At 34.2% G+C, this 20,701-nt stretch overlaps 1 protein-coding gene across 1 annotated transcript in view; it reads right to left on the reverse strand.

Annotated features, from left to right (window-relative positions):
* Positions 1–239: 239 nt before the first annotated feature.
* The window catches only part of CHIC2 (cysteine rich hydrophobic domain 2), a 28,815-nt gene continuing 8,353 nt past the window's right edge, over positions 240–20,701 (reverse strand). Inside the window, exons 4-6 of the mRNA XM_005517713.3 lie at positions 10,515–10,571; positions 10,289–10,348; positions 240–7,399 (exon numbers count right to left, since the gene is read on the reverse strand). Of these exons, the coding sequence (XP_005517770.1) occupies positions 7,349–7,399; positions 10,289–10,348; positions 10,515–10,571 (168 nt within the window). The 3' untranslated portion in view covers positions 240–7,348. The remainder of the gene's footprint in view (positions 7,400–10,288; positions 10,349–10,514; positions 10,572–20,701) is intronic.

Below are 20,701 nucleotides of genomic sequence, written 5' to 3' on the forward strand. Positions count from 1 at the left end.
TTGAAACACTTAAGACAGGCAATGCCTGTAATTTGCTAACTCCAGTCCTAGAGTCACTTAAATTACCCAAAATAATTTTCTCTCCCTTCTTACCAACCCCTCCCCCCCCCACATTTAGACTAAAAGTATCAGTGAAGATGAGACCATTGCACAACACAGCAGTTTCTCAAGTTTTTTCTTTTCTTCCTCTCCCTACCACCCCCTCCCACCACAGATGAAAAACGGTAAGGCTTAGAAGATAGGTTAACAATTATTTTATTAGTTTATAATACATACAACTTAAGAAATGCTTTTAAAAAAGTTTTATTGGAGTCCATTCCAATTCTGGGTCAGGTCAGGAAAAAACAATGTTGATGTATTAAATAATATTCTATAATTCAACAATAGATTAGCCTCAGTAATTTAGCAGACATGGTTAAATATTCTTAAATATGCATATATACAATTGTGCAGCCTTAAAGAAGTCCTTTTATTCCTATCTTCTCCTCCCAAAGCTGTGCACCCTGTAAACACAGTACTGGCTTCTAAACTTGGAGTCTCTCACCCGGACTTAGGATTCTTGAAGAGGAATGTTACAATAGGGGAAATCACAGCAACCCTATCTTTCTAAATTCTTCGTGAGAGGAGAGATGCCCAACAGGCAAAATTAACATCAAGTCTCTCTGTAAGTAGCAGCTTCTTTAATTTCCAGTTTTAGGTTAAATTATTGCTTACATGTTTTCTGCTTGAAATGGATTTTTAACATACTCCAAAGTACTGGGTTTTAAGTTTTCCCTTTTGATGGCAATATCTTTTCAGTGACTTATTTACCATCACTGCTTCATACATTTAACAGATCTTTCCTAAGCACACACAGTCGATGCAATTCTCTATAATTTTTTTTTAAGCAACATGAGTTACACAGGTCTAATTTAGCACACAACATTTAGGCACTGTTCTGTAGTTTACTATTCTCTTGCCAATTTATGTTTTGAATGAATTAATATTCTGATTGCCATACTCCATCCTTTATCAAAACAAGAATCTGGTTACACTTTTCAAATCAGGAACTACTTTGTACTCCCTGTTATCTCACTGAGCCAAACTGTTCACTGACAATATTAACCAGAAGATACACTGCATATCCTAACAAGTTAGAAAGCCTATTGCTAGCATAAAAGGATCCGAGATAAACACTTGGAGTGGATGAGTTAGATGCTTATATCAGCACAATGAAACCATGTTAAACATACAACCACTAAAAATATCAGTTACATTGCATCAGGATACGACTTTTGGAAACATTTCTAAACATGACTTAAAAAACCGTATTCATAAACCTAAAATACTGTAACAAAAAAAGTCTTCAGCTGACTACTAAGTCTAGTTTCAATACAAGGCAAAGTAACTTTCAATTATTAAGTTATAAATGAGGAGCAAACAACAACAAAAAATATGTTTCAATAAACATTGTAAAATCATATAAATGCTCTCAAAAATTGAGCATTTGTCAATGGTTCCCTTCTCTGTAAAAACTAATTTAACTACAAAAGTCTTACTTACCTGAACTTAAATTGTACTAACTGGATCCTACTTGTGGGCCTTAGATATACTGTCACATGACAGGAGCTGTCTGGACAGGTCAAGAATTTTCTTTGGAAACAATTAGCCTAGGAAAAGACTGTTCTGCACTCAGCGCAGCTCTCATCAGCAATTCCATTCTGGTCTGGCTATTTTAAACGAAGAGATGCTGAGTTTAGGACAAGCTTACCTTCTGCATTATTATTCTGCACGATAGCAGAATTGTCTATCAACCAGAGCATAACCAAAATAAATTAATAACACACCAAAATAAAAAAGTGAACAAAAGTTAACACATAGTCTACATAATTACTGAAATGGAGTGCTAGCTTTTGCTTATTGCATCATTCAATACCATTTTATTAATTTCAAAACTGTTTTCTGTGATACTCACAGAACTCTAAACCTAATCCCCAAATCCAATCTTTGAAGTGTTGCTTCTCCTAATTCCTATGTTTCATCTTTTGCCTCACTAAATTGTTCTTACTGGTCTGTTGTATGTTGAAGAGCCAAGCATCTATTAATCCTTTTTCAAGAAAATACATCTTAATGAAATATTAATGAGCTAAACAAACCAGAAGACTTCTTTTTAAAGAACAACTTCCATGAAACCAATAAAAAGTAGTTTTACAAAAGATGTGTATTACCCAGGTGCTACGTGATAGGGATACATACATACACCAGCACAAGTGTTGACATATGAAGTTTCATACAAGGAATAGGGGGTTATAATTTTTCAAACATGGTTCCTAATTCAGCCTACACTGACTGAAATCTCAATGTGCAGAAAGATGAAAGCACAAAAATGAATGAACTCCAAAGTTCTGTTACCAACAAAACAATACAAATGGATATCTAATGAAGAATAAATGCATGTTTTCAGCAGTGAAATTTTTTCACTTTAGAATACTTCTCCCCTTGAAATTATTCTACTTCCTTAAGAAGAATGATACTGTTTTCTTAGTACACCAATATTCCCTGATTCACCCAGCCCACAGAGAGAACTTCACAAAGAATAAACATAGGAATTATGAAGGTAGCACCATTAGAAATAAAAGCTCCATCCAAATCAGAAAAAATCCCCCTTCATTTATCCTTATCCAACATACTTTGACATTCAGCAGCCTAGTAATACAGGGTAAAAGAAGCTCTCATAACTTTATATTGATAACATTCATAATGGTCATGCATATTACAATCAAGTTTCTAGGGTGACATTTGCAAAGTAAGCCTTCATGCAGATAGGCATTCAGCTCATTAATTCCATGTTCATATTTCCTATTAGTCCCTGAGAAGTTAATATTTCTACCTACAATATGGCTATTAAAGGCATTATAATGATCATACACTTAGCTGTTTGTCATGGAAATGCAACGTGGCTATAGGGAGAAGCACAGAAATTAGAACAAATTAGCAGTGTGATGAATACAGATTTCTGAAATGCTTTCTTTTCATAGGCAAGGTTGCTGAAGAATAACATAAATTATTTTAGTCACAGATACAAAACTAGCCAGCACCACTTACCCTTAATAAGTCACTAATAAAACCCCAAGATATTTGAGGCTCTGAGACCTCTCTAATTGAGTGTTTCCTTTACATAAAATCATCTGGATTTTGACCTAATGTAGGGTCATCATGATCCTTCTTTTAATTACTCAACAGCAGTGCTGGGAGAACTTAAAAGAACCACGGATTTTCTTTGCTTAACAAGTCTTTCACCTCTTCAATTAAAGTGATCTCTTTAAACTGTTCAGAATTCAAATGGGGTTTTTGGTGGACAATTTGCATTATTGCCAGCTGCTCAAAACCCATAAACTAGGGCTCCAAAACAAGGGGACCAATTTAAAATTAAGACTTTGGGGTGGGGGGTGGAGGGAAGGGAATAAAGACAAGTTCTTTTTCCTTGGCTCCTGGCTTCTGAGCAGTTACACGTTGCATTTTAAAGCTCTCCCTACAATCTTTGGGGCTAAATAATGACTTTTAGAAAAAAAAGTAAAATTAAAACTGACTTTTAATAAGCCTGTATCTGAGAGACAGCGTATTACATTTAAACATCATGGTCTTGAGAATTACAAAAACACATAATTTAACAAATTGATTTAAAGATTATAATTTACACCTAAGTACTGTAAAAAGTTTTTACAAACTATTCTACTTGGGTTTAACTATTGTGGGAAATTTTGAATTTGCATAAATAGTTTATTAAAATTACTGTTACTAACCTATTACAAAAATTTACCGACTTCCTGTAACCTATCTCTGTAAACATTTTCATTTCTGGTGAAGTTTGTCAATCCCAATATAAACTTCAAGTCAAAGCTATTTAACAACAGATGAGCTCTTTGGAATTCTTTATGTAGGGTCAGAGAGGAAGTCCTTCTCCCTCAGAATTTACTTCCATCTGTGACTAAAAAATATAAAAGAACTTGTTTCTACTATATTACAGTAAGAAAGAAATCTTTATTCACCAGTTAAAGGCGACTATATCTAAAAATAATAATTAGCTCTCAGAGGGATTCATTGATGCCTTCACCATTAGTTTAGCAGGCTGAAGATGAAACAGGCATAATTAGCATAATTTGCTAAATGATTAATATCAACTTGATACTTTACTGTTCAAGGAAATTTGAAAAAGATAAGATTATTTGTAGAAATTGCTGAGTTGCAAGAAGCTAAACAAGTTAGTATAATGTAATAGTTATTTCAGCAAAGAGTAGGCTGTGTCCTGGAAGTCTACTATAGCTTCTGGTCTGCTCAAACTGTGCAATTTCATTCTTTGCCAAGTGACAAAATAGGTAATATATGTCTTCTCACTAGCAATCAAAATAAATAGATTTAGTATTTCAGAAGCAACATCAAAAGAAAATCCTGACAACTGCTGCAGGCATTGAACAGTTGATTAAAGCTCCTGCCATCTTCAATTTCCATCATTGTAATTAATGAATTGGAAGAGATTGTATGAAAATGTTTTGTAACATTCTTACTAGGTGAATGTACTACTTCTTCAGGCAAGTACCACTTCTGAAATAAAACTCATCTCTCTATATAGGCAATTTCTCAAGTTTCCCGATTATATTTTAAGTCAGAGACATTGTTTTAATAAAATATCCAAAACAGCTTTTGAGGGAGTAAGTCTGGCCTCCTTACAAAGGGATTTAACTTTTTGATTGCTCAGAGTTCTACTTTGGATGTCTGTATTACTTCTTAAAGAGAAAGTCACAGCTAAAATACAGAAATGCCTACTAACCAAGCCTATGACTGTTGGTGCACCTAGAAGTAGACAAGATCTTAAGCATCACCACCATTAATGTGGAAGCTTGACTAATTGGATACTCTGTAAACCTGTAAGCCACACTCTATTCACTGTCCTGCTCTCAGCACACATCTCACCCAAAGCAGCTTGACTGTCACTGAGTTTGGGTGCTGCTGGCAAGGTAGCTGTGGACATGAACAGAACACACTATGGGAAGTCTGAGTAGTGAACGGTGGCAAACAGCTGCTATGAACATATCACAAGCCATATCCTCCACTGGAGTGGAGGGATTTCCACATCAGTGGAAAACAGCATCTATGACACAAATTATAGTCAAATGAAAATTTTTGTAAAACCTAGGCCTCATATGATCCAATATTAATTTTATTGAAAATTGACACTTAAAGAAATTAATATATATTTCTAGCCATAAGTATTTATCACCAGCTATCACTTCTGTTCAATTCCAACCTCTCTGCACCTCCAACCTCCCCAGTCTCTGCTGCCATCAACGTTAGATTTCTGTCCTCCCACAGGCTGAAACTGGTCCAAGGTTATAATTAGTACTTCTGGGTGAGAGGTGTGCATCAGCAGATCCAGATTTGTACTGAAGAAGAGGCTGAAATTGATTTTTAGAAAATCAGAAACAGTTACTTTATAGAGAAAACGGGTGGCACTTAGAAGACCGAGGCCAGCACAAAACTGGGATTTGTTAATTAAAAATCATATTCTGTCAAGTCAAAGAAACACCCTTGTTGGCTTGTATGAAATGCATAGCTGAGCTATTTTCAAAGTGAACAGTAGGAATCCACAGATGAAAGCTGAGCAAAGGATGAATTTTGGGAACAGATACAGAAGACTTAGATTTAAGAAAACTTAAAACTTTCTAGACCACTCCCACTGTGAACAATTTAGGAATATAATACTCACTAAGGAATATGTTACAGAGAATAAATATTTTGAAGACATAGAAAAATAGTTCACAGCATCAAGGTACCTGTAATACATGACCTTGAAATAAAACTTGTATTTGAAAGATTAAAAAGAGAAGACTACTCTTGTAGTGGTATCAACTTCTCATTCATACAAATATTAAGCAGAGTATATCTGTTTTTTTCATATATTCACATTATTGCTTGCTAACACAACTGTACAAGGAACATGTTCTTAACTTACATCAATTTTGCATACTGTAATTTTAGATATCTAAAGCAAATCTTACAATATGAGAGTTGCAATTAAAAAAAAAACCCAAAAGCTATGTGTGAATATATGTACAACTAAAGTATAATCAGAAGAAATGAAATACAACTGGCCTGACCCAAGCATACATCATATATCCAGTTTAAAAAGTCTTATACTTGTGCAGAAAATAACCTTTGTAAACCAAAATGAGCAAAAGAAAGGGTGCAATAAATAATTGCCTAACACATTTAAAGTTACACTGTTGCCCAGTGCACCCTGCTTTGATTACTTTTAATACATGGCATTCGCATCTGAAACTGCACTGTTCAAGAATTCTTCAATAACTTTATTCTGCTTATGTGGCTTTAAAATAAACAAAGAAACTCATGAAAGATCTTCTTGGGCAATTAAGTTTTAGTAAAACAAGTCCTTCTGCACCCCTGTATACAGGATCTGGTAAACAGTATGAATAAAGCTGGCACATGGCAAATGACTGAATTAAAACAGCTACATTATAAAATGCAACAATAATATACTTTTGTGATGTTGAGTTCTACTAACCAGATGCATGCAATGCTCTCAGTGATGCTTCTAGTCTGAGTAAAATAATTCCACTTAGCTGCCTTTTTTTTTTTTTTTACTTTTTTAAAGCCAAACTTTTTCAGAAACAATTGACAGGTTTCCTCATGAAGAGCATAGAGATTTCTACTAACAACATCTGGGTTCCAAAAATCACCATTTCAAAAAGAAATCTGCCTCCTTCTTTTGCTGGAAGAGACTAGTCAATGTCCCAAAAAGAAATAAAAGTATTTACAATTGACTAGTCACTGACAGAAGCTTCCGAATATCTCAGAAGGAACTTCAGCATGTAAATGAATGACTAAAGGGATTTACACAATGTACACTCAATCAGTTGTATCATATTGGGATAAAAAAATACCTGTTCACTTGTATATAATTTTCAGCTGTGTATTTATAGTAATATATGTACACACGCGCGCACACATATAAAAGACTTTTGAAAATCAAGATACATTAATAAACAGAAGTAGCAAAAGTAAAAATAACTTAAGTAGTAAATAACATGTGTGAAATTACTTTGCAGAGTTTGACCATACTCTTAGTAGAGCATACTGTTATTTAAAAAACCCACAAAAAACAACTAACCAACCAAAAATAAACCAAAACAAACAAGCAAACACAAAAAAACCAAAACAAACAAACAGAAAACAAATTAAAACACCACAAGATTCTGTAGAACCGATGTTATATCACTGCCAGGAGAGCACCAAGCAAGGCACCATTGGAAAGACAACATACTTGAATAAGTCTCTATAAATAAATCAAATGCTAATCTGGTCGAAAAATCGGTGTCTTTGGTAAAAATTCTATAAGGATGACCTGTATAAAAAGAAAAAAAATATGTGTTAAAGATGGCAGCAATCCTATTATCTATCACAATGATAATTCACATGGTTTTGCGTTTGGTTTTTTTAGTACATCAAGTTGTGATGAAAAGAAAAAAAATCATGGCATTTGTCTCAGGTAGGAGACCATTAGAAAAGTCATGTATGGTAATTGGTTTGGGGTTGGAAAACCAATATGCAAAGAATCAAATTCAACTGGAAAAGTTTGCCTGCTGATGTAAAACACAAACTGAAGTAAGCTAATTATGTTAAAGAATTGTTATGCAGTAATTTATTTACTGGGAAAAAATTATGGAAGAGATAAATGTATTCATTTAAAAAAAAAATAAACAAATCTCCTGAATGCACAATGCATGGAAAGTTAATTTTCTATTGCAATTTCACTTACTTCAGAATTGTTGCCACTTAATACAGGATTCTAAATCATGTTTATAGTTCAATACCTGTATAAAAAACTGTATCAAATTTTGCAAAGTTCCCATATCTACAAATGTTCCAAGTAATTAACAAGAACTTGACTAATGGTTTTGCGTGATTATTCTTATGGTCTCAATTCAAATTTAAGCTATGTTTTTCTGAGCTGTGTACACTATAGTGCTCACTCCAGAACACAATCCAAGTATTTATCCTCTTTAAATAGGAAGCTTAAAGAAAATGTTGACTTGTGCAGGTTCTCTCTTTGGAGACAGTCGTAACACAGCAGCATGATCTGATTTATAAACAAATAAATGCGCCAAATAACATAAATAAGGATTTTATATACTTGTAAGGGAAACTCACCTTTTTTAGAAGTTAAAAATTATTTTTCAATGTTTTTGATTGTAAAGGAGAATACAACTTAGCTGCTTAGAGAATAAAGACTTCTATCTCTGCAAGCATACCAAGCCTCAGAAAATAAAAGTAAGTAATCTCCAATTTTATTTCTAAGGTAAGTACTTTTGGAGTAACAAACACTGAAATTGGATATACAAGTTTATTTTTCAAGATATTCAGAAGTGACTTATTTTCAGAAGAGATGCAAACTGCTCAAAATCCACTGATCACTGACCTGAGTCAACCACTGGATTCTGTAGAGATATCAGGGCTTCTGATATTCAGGCAAGTTTTCAGAAGGGGAGCAAGAAGTAAAGCTGGAGCAGTGTGTTTACTCCAAAGGTATATGATTATCTTGTCTTTCTTAATTTAATTAATTATTTAAGTTAATATCTACTACAGTAGATTTCAAACCTCATTTTGGTGAGACACCAAGTTTTGGATACAAGAGTCTAATTTAAATAATCTGCTTTGTGAAAAGTTGAGGATAGGTGTTTATTATTTTAAATTAAATCACAATCATATTAGGGGCAGTTTTGAAAGACAATAGCAAATCAGTTGACTGAAAGTGAGAATGTTACAGTGAGGTTTTGTAAAAATTTTCTCATTAAGTATACCCAAAGATAATACCAGACATTTCACAAATTGAAAATAAAATCTTTGACCTTTATCCTGTAAAACTATATGCCCATGCATATATTATTATAGTAAACAGGTCAACTGTTTTGAAGTTATATTTAATAGAATGAATTTTCATCTGTAAATGTTGCTGGGCCATAGTATTTACAAACTCAAATTATATTTTTTCCAATTAAATCTGCAGAACTTTGGGTTTGACAATATCTCCTGTAGAAAAATAAAGTTTTCAGCAAAATAGAAATGCTTCATTTAGGCAAAGCTTAAGTCTACTCTCTGAAATTGGATTTATTCCATTTTTTAGTCACACCCATATAGCTAACCTAAAATATTCAGTAGAATAAATTTTACAAAAAGTACTTATTCAGTGAACTGAATAGAGACATTCTGTAAAACATTCTTTTTGAAGGCCTTGTATTTCAGGCAAGATCTAGAGGAAGGACAGGGAAAAGGAGAAGACTAAAAGTTAAAGACCATTTTAATATAATTTTGAACTGCTGAATCACGTTTAGAATTTTTGTATGCATTATAACTTTGTTATTTTAAAGAACAGACACAGTGCTGCATAATGGAAGATCACAGATAAATTAGAACTAACGCAGCAGATATTTCTCTAAAGCTAATCTTTATTTTTTAAAAGCTAACCTTCCTACAGCCTTACTAAAACATTAAAAGAAATTATGGAAATTCTAATGTCTCTTACATTTTAGCAGCTTAATTTCATCCTATCTCATGTATTTCCAAAATATATTGAAAATGGAAATAAGAACAGCAAAGAACAAGTTGCAAGCTAAACAAACTGAAATCCTACACAGGACATCATTCATTTTAAACCACTTCTCACTGTATATTTCCAAGAACAGTTCATGGAATCTCAGCCAAAGGCTGAAGTAGATTAAAACTCCAGAGACTGCCTTAAAAATATTTTAGTGACACAAATTCAAGATAAAGATATTTTCAAGATAGTTGAGGTAAGGGGCAGTTAAAATCTAAAAAGGCTAAAGGTTTCTTAAGCTCCAATAGCTTAGTTGAAAGGTCTTCTTCCATACTTTTGGACTTGATTAGCATTATATAAAATAGCCATATCTGACTTGCTGCGTAACCAAAGTTGTGGTTATTCTTTATACAGCATCTAAAATTTCACACTCCATCAGCACATGTTCAAGCTATTTTATCTTGGCAATTAATTTATTATTTTTCAGAACACAGTGAAGCCTTGTTTTCAAGTCATTCATAACTTTATAAATCAGTCCTGCACATGAAACCATGCATCTGTGAACCGTAGAAAATCCTTGCACTCAGGCGATTAAGCTCCTGACACCTTTACTGATTAATAATCATGAAAAGAATAAGATCAGAAGCAAAATAAATGATCATTTAATAGAGAAACTCACAAAACAGCCCTTTAACTTACATATTCCATCATGTTATTCGTTTCACATTTCCTTTTGCTTAGTCTCCAATGCAAGCACAGCTAGACAAGGAGGAAAGAAAAAGAAGAAAAATGAGCTGTATTTTACTGCAGCACACAGACTAGCCCATTTGTTCACCTTTCATATTTTTCGTTCAACAAAAGCATCTGTTTCCATACTGTGCAATTCAAACTCCAACAGTACGAAGCTGCTCCCTGCGGCACTCACCTTGTGGTATAACCTATTGTTTTCCCATTCTAATAACTTCTCAATCGATCTTCGTGTCTGGAAGACAAATGAGAAAGAATTTTACTCTTGACTGGTTTTAGAAAAACTTTGTTTTGCAGCTGCTTTTGTGTGAAAAGGAGAGAGGTACAGGACAGTGACTGAGTACAAGGTGGTCTGTAGTACTTTCAAAACTTGTCTGGCATTAAATAGTATCTAGAGCAGAAACAGCTTTTTATGATAGCCAAGTAAGTACATTCAACCACTTTGGAACAAAAACTGTTGTTGATATGTATGCTCACTGGTTCTTATGGCAGTTTTAACTTTAAAATCACAGAAATTTCAACGTGATCCAAGTATAAAAAGCAGGAACACTTTTCCCCCAGGATCAGTGGTCTAAATGTACTGCTTTTAAGGTCAGCATATAAGTTCACAAATGTTGCAAACTGTTTTGCACTGCTGTAGGTCAAGTGCAAATACACAATACTCTAAATAAATGAGGAATTTTTGTTACATTTATATCCAGATTTTAGAAAGTGACAAAGCAAATGCAGAAAATTACAGTAAATTCGACAAATAAGCGTTACTAAGTTTGTGATCTGTATGGACAGCAAACCCAGTATTTAGGATTCTAAAGGAAAGGTTTACTGCCTGTGTCATCCACACTTGACATTTCAGACAGAGAATCTTGAAAGCTGTTCTGCACAGCTTTTTAGGATTATGCATGCAAGAATTAAAGGACATTCTGTGCTGCAAAGTTTCACAGCACTTTGAATATAATTATTCAGTTATATTTACATTTGAGAAATACATACTGACATTTATGGTCATTTGACTGCCAGAATATATATTGCTTAGCTCTAAATGGGATTTGCTACAGACAGTGAATAAAAAGAGGATAATTCATGGTGCCAGGTGTTAAGATGAGACCAACAGAGCTGCAGGTGCAAAAGGACGGAGCAATGACAAGGATCAAATACAACTTAGTGCAGCTGCAGCTTCCTTACAAGGCAGAGAGGGGTGAGGGGAAAGGATGAGAAAGCATCTTGCTGTTATTACTACAAAATACTAATACTGTAAATCAACCTTAACAAACCAAACTAAATGCTGTCATGAGAAACAAATGTCTGAGTAAATAAAAATTAGACAACAAATTATGCATTTACCCCCAAATATTAACATCTTGGCTTTCAAATATCCTCCAGCTTAATACTTAAGCAGTTGTGGGGAAACACTGCTAAGCATGTACTGTGGTCACATGATTAAAAATTAGATCATTGCTATCTATCAGTATTCATTACAGCAATTTTTTTATTATGCTTTATTTTAAAATCACAAGCTAAGGAATTATCAAAAGGTGGACATACCAGCGACTAATTCATCACATCAACTGGAAATTGAGTATTTTTGGGGTTATTCTTATTATTATGTTTTTAAAGACAGTGCCCTTTAACAATAATCAGTAGACCTCACTTGTTTCTTTGTAAAGATAGCCTTTTAGAGTCTGCTCTCCTTTTAAATGAAAATAGGGCAGCAGTTATGGTCACACTTTTGTTAATTTAGTTGCCAGTCAGCTCCAAATCAAAAGAAAATAAGGCTGCAGAGTGTAATTAACATTCAGTTCAGTCGTTTTGTCCCTTGTCTAGCCCCCAAGCTTTGTTAAAATTGCCATCTGAATGCTGAAGGCTGTAGGGAAATCGATTTGATTCTAATCGCACCATGAAAAGAACATGATCTAACTGCTTTCAGCCCTCCGTAAATCTGTACTAGGTCTTTAGCACAATGCAACTTCCAATTTAAAAAGCACTGAATGTCTCGTCAATGACTTTGTGAAGAAAAAAGAACAAGGAGCAGACATAAAAATTCCAATAGTTGTTTAAGCATTAAAGTTCATTTGCATCACAGCAAACCTGAAAAGGGCTGACCTCTCAAACCGCCTCTCAGGTCTATGAAGTTGTAGCCTTGACAAGCTCACATTGACAGAGCTCATTGACTCTGAAAGGCTACTCTATCAATGGTGAAAAATGGCAATAGGTTCTACTCTGAGCAGGCATCTGCCTGCCCACCCGCTGCTAAACCAATGGCAAAACTGATTCAAAACCTGAATCTACCTTGTAATCTTCCTTTCCAGGACCTTTTAATAATAGATTAAGATCACTATACAATTTAATTTCATTGTTTGCCCCAAGACTGTGAAAAATATCCAAGCTTTTCAAATTCCAATAAAATTACATCCATATTACAATACATAAATATAAATAAGAATTTGATAGGCACTATTAATTGGTTTATTCAAACAAGAGGACAGTTTAAAGTCATTTGACTAGCATGAGATAAAAATACATGCAGACTCAAGACCGTAATTCTTTATCTTCCCACAGCCTTAAACACTACCCACCCTTCCTATAGTATAATCTGGGATAGTCATAGCCCCCAAACACACCATATTATTAATATAGAAATGTTAATGAAAATTAAACTGTAAAATATTTCTGCAAATCTCAGAGCTTGGAATAAAAAAGAAATTAATTAAACAGCATTACTCAATTCACTATAGTAAGTTTTCTTCCTACTTGACAGGTGAAAAAAAGCACTTGCACGTGCAGCTTAATTAATCACCGCTCTTGACATCTCAATGATTTACAGTGAGGAGCAGGTGAGGATATACAAAACCAGAAAGGAACACTTGATTTGAGTGTAGCATTTCCAGCACACTAGGATGACAAGCTTGTATATTCTATCAATGGTGTACAGAAAAACCCATACAGCAAATTATTTGTTAGCCACAACAAAAGCACAAATTAAGTGGAAGAGAGACTTGCTTATTAGGAAGATTTAATACTATCCAGCTTTTAATTTTTTTTTTTCTTAAAAAACCCAGTCCAATATTTGAGCAAAGAAAAAAACCTGCAATTCAAGTACACTTCTCAGCATACCAATGATAAGAAAGTATGCTTTGTAACATATTTAATGAAAAAAACCACATAGTCTTTAATGTTATCCACAGAATTTTGTGAAATAGACCTCTTCAACTGTCTAGATGCAATGTTTAATTAAATATTTCTGTAAAATTACTGACTGTTTAAAGATATTTATATCTAACAGTGTCTTTTGAAAAATCAGACTCCCAGAAAACCCCAGTGCAGAATACACTTTCACTAATGCTGATTCCTCCTGATTCAGTAAAATAAAGTTTTTCCTTCAAACATGGAAAAAAAAAAAAAATCTAAGCCTAAATGTGAATTTTTCATGCAGAAACAAGGCTAGTACAGAATATATTACCAACTGTAAGACATTTCTGTTACATCTTTCCAGTGTCTGTGCAGTTATCTCCAGATGGAATTATGATCTGGACAGGAAGGCTGTGCAGCAACAGGGCCCCTCTGGCAGTGCATGACCAGGAACATGCACAGTGCACTAAAACACACTAGCAAATAGGCCAAGGCCCCCTCCAGTCCTGCTGTAAATCAGTGAAGGACTGGTACAGTATTAAAGAAAAGGATCTTAAATGACTCCCAAAATGGTGCTAATTTGAGAACCTCCCTTTGTCTTTATTATGTGGGGAAACAACATGGTTAGCAACAACATGATCCTCCACTAACAATTGTATTCATAGTTGGTTGGGGAAAACCAAAGAATCAAATACGTGCATTTGATCTTTGAATTCTCATCTGAAAACATATGTATACGTAGTGCACTATTAGTCCAATAAATAGCATGATATTTTCAAATTCCTACATACAAAACTTTACCACAATCAAGTATTATTGGTTTTGAATATCACCCTGAACAAATACACTTTATGCTTAAATTCCAAAATACAAAGAGACAACACTAGGCAGATTTTTGTCAGCTTCTCAAATGGCCAGAATTTTATTATACACCACAGAAAAGTCCAAGGATCCTGCCAGAAGTTGGAATTATAGTATCTCCGCTCAAAGAGAAAAATGACAGAAGCAGGAATTTTTATTCATTCTGACTACAAAATTTATATCCAAGTAATTTAGCTATCAGCACAAATGATGAAAAAGAAAGTTAGAAGATAACTGAGTCACATATGCTCACTTTCAACACACCAGAACACCCCCCAAGCCAATTTTGAGGCCTATACCAGTACCACAAAAATGCTAAAGCTGTACTCAAAACGCACACAACTGAATGATGTACATCCTTCCTGAGAATGTCCTCATCTTGAACACCATACCTCAAGTGAACCAGTATAAACTGCAAATTGGCAAGATTCCTATCTTGCTAAGGAATTCTCCATTTGTGAAGTGAAAGTATCACAAAGGTGAAACTTGAGTTGATTTCAGATCCTGACATCCTAGACTACGTGCTTTAGTGCACAGTAGTCTGAAAAGGTATCTGTTCTGCTACACAGGTGAACATGGAGATCTTCCATAATTTCTCCTATTAGTAACTAGGAATTTCTTATATTAGACCATTGTAAGGGTGCTCATCCCAAAAGCCACTTCAGCATCCATGCAAGAAAGCAAGTGAAATCTATACTAAACAGAATGAAGAATATCTGGAAATAAATGCAGAAGTCTGGTGCTTTTTAGATTACCTTGAAATAACTGCCTTGTCCAATAAGACTGCTATTGCTGCATCTTGCCTTACTATATTGATTACTTTGTGCAGAAAGTGAGTCCAGCCTAAAGCACAGACCAAAGCTCCAGATCACTCAGAGAGAAATACAATCAACAGAATTCCAGAGCAGGAGAACTGATGACATCAAGTTGAATTCATGAAACTTCACATTCCGGAAGACAGCCCTGAGGGTATTGTCTCACACAATCCATAAACTAACCTCATTTGTACAGGTCTCAACCCTGGGTTGGTACATCACAAAGAGATGAATTTAAAGCTCACTGAATCAAATCACACCAATTACTTTCTGGAAAGGTCTCTTCCACCAAACTATTTGCTGATATAAAAAGAAGCTCAGTGTTATTTGACACTACTGAATGTAACACTTTTTAATATCTAAACTCAAAATGATTCCTCAGTTACTCTGGTTGCTTTGTTTGTCAAATTCCTGGTGTGTTTAAGAAAGCAGTAAAGCCAGTAAACATGTGCAGGATAGAGAAGGTGTACAGAACCATACACCCCATGTGTATTATTCAGCAGTAAAATGGAGAGAATGTTGTATTATCACCAATGTACTGATTGACAGATACTGAATGAGTATTTTCCAAAGGCATTTTGGTCTGCAGTAGAAACACTTAGCACAGAGAAGCTATCATAGGAAGTTCCTAGAAGCTGATTAAAGTCTTCTGTAAGTTTCCTCTTAAATATAAAAAATCCAAAAGATTCAAGATGCTAACTGATATTTTAGCCACTGATTATTTTAGCTGTCCTACAAGAGCTAAGTCACCAACTAAGTGTTGCTAGCTACTTTCTATAAAGAGGTAACACTGACTAGAGGCAACCATTTGTGAAAATTACATACTATGGAGAAGCCTTGTAGCAGAAATAGTCTTGACTTTCGCAAAAATAGCACACTTCCCTTAAGAAGGCCTTGAAATGTGTTGAAAAACATATTTCACAGACAGCCAGGTGTTGAACTGATCCACGAAGCATCACAACTACACTTAATATTGTTACTTGAACTTTTAAATAAAGATTTGAAACTCATTCATTCTAGGATTAAATTCTGTCATCATATGGAAACAAAACCCATGAAGCTCTGATCCCTCCAAGCAAAGTATTCAAATCTAGCCATGACAACCTAAAGCATCCACCTCCTGCTGAAGGACATTCTCACAGAAAAGGCCACAGAAAATGAACATGTAAAATGGAATTGACCATAACAAGGATGAAAATAAGATCAAATCTCCAGCAAAGAACTCATCTAGTGTCATTCTCTGTCGGAAATTTTACACTGAACATGAATGAAAATTCCACCTCCATCTCTTCTTTTAAGGTTAGAGAGATGCTAATTTTGGTCCCTGTCATTGATTTCCAAAATATCCAGGAGTATGCTATGGAAAATAGTTCAAGGCCAGTGTAGGTTGAGAAGCTAAAGGATCTCTGGTTACATCTCTATTAAGAAATGAAACTGTGCCCAGAAACATTTCCATTCATTTCAAGCCAGCTGGCAAGGAACAGCTTACATCTCTATCAGTAAGTTTTCATAACCTCCAAACCACTCATAGGGCCTTAAGCATTCTGATAATGCCTATGAATTGTTATACAATACAGAACCAGAGTCTGGCAGGGACCTTTCTAAAAGTACAAATTATAAAGCACCAATTCCTAGGAACACTCCCAGGTTTAGTTTATTAGTACATAGGAATCCTCTGACTCCTGCTGTTTAGGAGTGTCTAAGGGCAGTAGCCAAGAATGGGAGAGAAGCTACATGGCCAGAAATACTGAAAGGCAGCAGGACTTGACACAGCTCCGTACAAGACTAAAACGCATCACTTTTCTAGTCTGCAGGCTGAAGAGAATGATCCCTCTCAAAGGGACAGCCTCTACAGTCCCTTGTACATCTGAGGGCTGAATCAGAAAAATACTGGTTGATCCTGTAGCTCCTTTACCAATTTAGAAAAAAAGTAAATCTGGCAATTTAGTATTTCCCATTATCATGGCTGCTCTAGATTCAGTAATTTATGCCAAAATTCAGCAAAAAATATTTTTATAAGCTACAAAATTAGAAGTACCTGGTCACTTCACACTTTACATGTGTTTGGTATCATACAAGATTTATTAACTCCATCACTCTTCTCTTTTGTAGAACTGCCCCCATCAACCTCCCAACTGTTTTGTCAGAAGTAATGGTTCATGTTTTCTTCATTAAATAACTGTCTTATATATTGTGCTTGAGTTACTGAGAATGCTACACTTCAGCAGAATATTTTACTGTGATTTGTTTTAATAAAGTGGAAAAGTGAGTACTTTCCAGACCTAGGGTACTTTGAGAAAAATCAAGAGAAGAGGCACAGAAGTGTGTCACTACTTCACACTTGCCAGAACTTCACTCTGGTTTTCTGTTTTACAGTAACAGTCTAACAAGCTATTGTTCTGTCAAGTGCTTTCTATTTAGTTTAATTTTATCATAAATTTTAGGTAACTTTGTCTTCTAATTCTTTTCTCAAAAGTGTTTACATATGTTCCTTACTTGGGATTATCTTTAAGTTGCTAAAGATGGAATCCTAAAAATGTTCCTTTCTCAACTGATTTCCAAATCTGACAACTAACTGGACCATTTTTAGTATGCTCTTTCAAAATAGCTCTATGCAAATTCCACCCAACTCACACTTGTAGTTTCAGGAACATGTCAACCTGGACAGGAAAAGCAATATAAAAAGCAACACTAAATCCAAACCACTGCATGATCCCTTTATATACCTTAACCATCACAACGTAAAGGAGGCTATCACATGTAAATGTTAATTTTACCCAGATTGTTTTGATTAAAATTGAAATGTTCAGAGACATAATTCTAATTATAAATGCAATTAAATTTTAAATAGCATTTAAGATATTCACTATACATCCCAGAGATACAGTTTATTTAGGATTTATATAAAATCAAGAAAAAAACAAAAGCACAAATTTAACTTCAGAATACATATTTTTGAAGTACTAAAGGTTTGCATTTGATCTGTAAAGAAACAAACTAGTATTCTGTGATCTACTTTTATCTGTAAGTATTCTCCATGACAATCCTATTGCCCTGTCCTCCACCAAGCAAGTCTGCAAATTAAAAGAGCCAGTAAAACTAGCTGTTCCCACACCACATTGTGCACCAACTCACTACTGTATCCTTCAGAAAGCACATGAAAACCTGATAAGCTTTCTTAAGTTTTTGTGAAGGAAATAAAATCTGATTTCAGATATAGAAAAAAAATAGCCACATAGGTATATACATTATGATTTCACGTTTAATTGTTCTACAAGCTTAGCTACTTGAGTATATGGACAACTTAGTGACTCTTCTGACCAAAATTATAGTGAACAATATCTAAAGCAAAATATACCAAGCCTGAATCTTCTGATTTTTTTAAAGTTTCATTTCACAGTTAATACTTTAAAAAAAAACAAACAAAAAACAAAACATTTGAAAACCATGGTCAAGAATGCATATTTGATACATACAAGTCCTACTTTAAAACAAGTTATACTAAGTTGACTAGAGCCAACACAGAGAAGATATGTGCTCTGGTTAGGATAACCATAATAAATACATTTCAATTACAATTCCATACAACAATTATAATTTCAAAGATTCTTCCAAACTGAACTACAGTGTAAACTGTCATAACAGACACTTCAAAAACAAGACATCTTTTGTCTTAAATAATTGCCTTGTGGAACTCCTCAGAAAATCATTATGCTACTAGAGTATCTCCAGTGCAAAGTCCCTGGGAGATGGGCCAGATGGAAGAAAAACATACATTTTCTTCAGTTTTGAAAATAAATCTAATGTGTTCATAAATTCAATAAACTGATCTAATGTATTTTAACATCAGTATCATCCACTGAAAAACAAGACTACAGAATTTAAGAAAATTCATTCCAGCTCCTCCACCATATATTTAATTTATACTTTGGAAGTTGTAATTAGCTATGTTTATACAGCACTCTGATGATGTGAACCACTATGAAAGTGACAACTAATGATGAGGCTTAAGCAGCATTCATCAGCTTTGTGTGAATTCACAAACAAACAAATCCCTCTTGAAAGTATTAGTACAGATCACACTGTTAAATACCTAATTCTATTCATTTTAAGAGATTGCCCATGAATCATTTGAAACATGCAATTTACTTGTACAATACCAGCTTTTAAGAAATCTAGCAGTACTGCAATTCTACCACAGCTTTCATTGTTACTGTTTCTGTTGAAATCATACATCCTATTTACCCATCAGGAACTACGACATTTAGTTAATACTGAAAATGAGTGTCAATTCATTTGAAAAAGTGGCTTCAAATGGGCACCTCAGCCTGCAGTGCTTTTTGAATTATAATTCACTATGCCACTCTTCTTATTTAAAGAACAACAACTTAAAGACTTAATGTTCACTTGCACAACCTGGAATTTGTCCCAGAAAAGATGGTGCATTCTGTGAGTAAAACCGCTTAAGATCATTTATGATCTCGATCTGCAAATGAGGGACTGTACTTCCTGCAACTTTCTTGCAGCTTTTATTCATTAAAATCAAATCAAAACCACATAAAAGGAGAGAAGCAATAAGATAATGAATCAAATAAAACATTTTACTGCTGAAGAGTAGCAGGCTTTTTCCAAATATCTCTGTGCAAACAAAAAAAGGAAACAACACTATACAAAGACTCCAAAGCCAGCACTGAAAAGAAAAATTCAGTGAAGGGAAAGCTTTCATTGCATGGAAATGCATTAAAATTATATAATTAACAATTAAACTCACAAACATCTGTGGCTTAATAAATTCCTAGTTTGAAGCACCTGCTGATTTAAGGAGACAAACCATTACCTTATTTTTCACTGCACAAAAAGAAGCATGTGCTTCCATTATACATAAACTTTCAATAACTGTTATTTCAGAAATTGTACTTTTTTATTTGTGATAACTTTCCCATGTCAGAATTTAAAAAGTCAATGAAAGGCGATAAAAATACAGAATTCAGAGAACCACTAAGAAAATTATTTTAACTCTGAAGCTGCTACTGACATTTGTCTACATGAACCATAAAAGAAAAAGAAAAACTTTCTCTGAAAAAGAGCTGCAAACAATACCAGCAACTCAAGACCAGGGTAGATTTATTCAGACTCATTAAAACAGACTTTTTAACTGGTCATTCAGAGAAAAATTCCTCTTCCATATTAAAAGTAAGCAATTATATAGTTGAAACTGTTGTTTCATTTAATAAAATCCTTGAGAAACCCTCCCACTTGTTTGCTCACTATATCTGTAATTCAACAAAGCAAATTTATTAGTCTTCTATTTCAGTAGAAAAGGGCAAATATGAAGACTTGTATATTTTTGTTGTGCAATTGAAACATGATCTAACAAACTACAGGATGGGAACAGTCCCATGATGCTTTCAGAAATCAAACTCTGGGTAACACTTCTCAGACAAGTGCAAGTAATGTAAAGGAAGCAACCTTTTATTTATTGATCATTTGTTATGCTTGCTTTAGAGTATGAGTACAAGTGGGAAATAATTCATTGTATATATAATAAAGGGAAGAAACAAGC

This window comes from Pseudopodoces humilis, chromosome 6 (genome assembly GCF_049639895.1).
Source record: "Pseudopodoces humilis isolate 2021_Gansu_Grassland_sample_001 chromosome 6, ASM4963989v1, whole genome shotgun sequence".
In the NCBI taxonomy this organism is placed as follows: Eukaryota; Metazoa; Chordata; class Aves; order Passeriformes; family Paridae; genus Pseudopodoces; species Pseudopodoces humilis.